Below are 719 nucleotides of genomic sequence, written 5' to 3'. Positions count from 1 at the left end.
GGCTAGGCATGTGGTCAGGGTCGGTCGGTGTCAGGACAGGCTGAAGCCTGGGCCCTCACCTCCCTCTGCTTGGGCCACTGGTGGGATGTCTCCAGCAGAGTCCGCAGGTGTGTCCGGACCGTGTTGCCATTGTCCTCGGCTTGAAGGATCAGCCCGTAGTAGACGAACAGGAAGGCCTGGGGAAGGTCCACTTCCTGTCCTGAGCCCAACCCACCTCTGTCCACCCCCATCTGCCTGGAAGGCCCGCTGCTCCCCCTGACCAGGCCCCGCCCTCTGCTACTGTCAGGTCCCCTCGTTTCTTCTGGGGCCCCGGGCCTTGCTCCAAGAGTCCGTCCAGGGACGGGCAGCAGGGGCTGCTTGTGGGGACGCAGGGTACGGCCCACCTTCTCTGGGGGCTGCTCCTGTTGTGTCCGGTCAGGCGTGGTGAGTGCCCACAACAGCTCCTTGGACCACACGTCTGTGTTCAGGAACGGGACCGACTTGACGGCTATCTGTGAGCGGACCGGGCGGGCAGGGCTGGAGCGGTCTCCCCTGGGAGCTGGGCCTCCATCAGCACCCCCACCCTGGGGCCTCCATCAGCGCCCCCACCCTGGGGCCTCCATCAGCACCCCCACCCCGGCCCCGCCGGCCACTCGGAGCCCTGACTGCACTGTCCTCTTGCCCCCTTCCCTCTTTTGAGATTTGGGTAAGTTGGGTTCTTTCTTCCTTAACTGTGTGAC

The 719-nt window shown here is 65.4% G+C and overlaps 1 protein-coding gene across 1 annotated transcript in view; it reads right to left on the bottom strand.

The window, feature by feature from the left end:
* MROH5 (maestro heat like repeat family member 5) overlaps positions 1–719 on the bottom strand; it is a 44,513-nt gene that overhangs the window by 31,595 nt on the left and 12,199 nt on the right. Inside the window, exons 6-7 of the mRNA XM_011380627.1 lie at positions 384–491; positions 60–176 (exon numbers count right to left, since the gene is read on the bottom strand). Coding sequence (XP_011378929.1) covers positions 60–176; positions 384–491 — 225 coding nt within the window. The remainder of the gene's footprint in view (positions 1–59; positions 177–383; positions 492–719) is intronic.

This window comes from Pteropus vampyrus, unplaced genomic scaffold (genome assembly GCF_000151845.1).
Source record: "Pteropus vampyrus isolate Shadow unplaced genomic scaffold, Pvam_2.0 Scaffold398, whole genome shotgun sequence".
Lineage (NCBI taxonomy): Eukaryota > Metazoa > Chordata > Mammalia > Chiroptera > Pteropodidae > Pteropus > Pteropus vampyrus.
The sequence above is the reverse complement of the archived record's forward strand: the minus strand, read 5'-3'. Positions and strand labels throughout refer to the sequence as shown.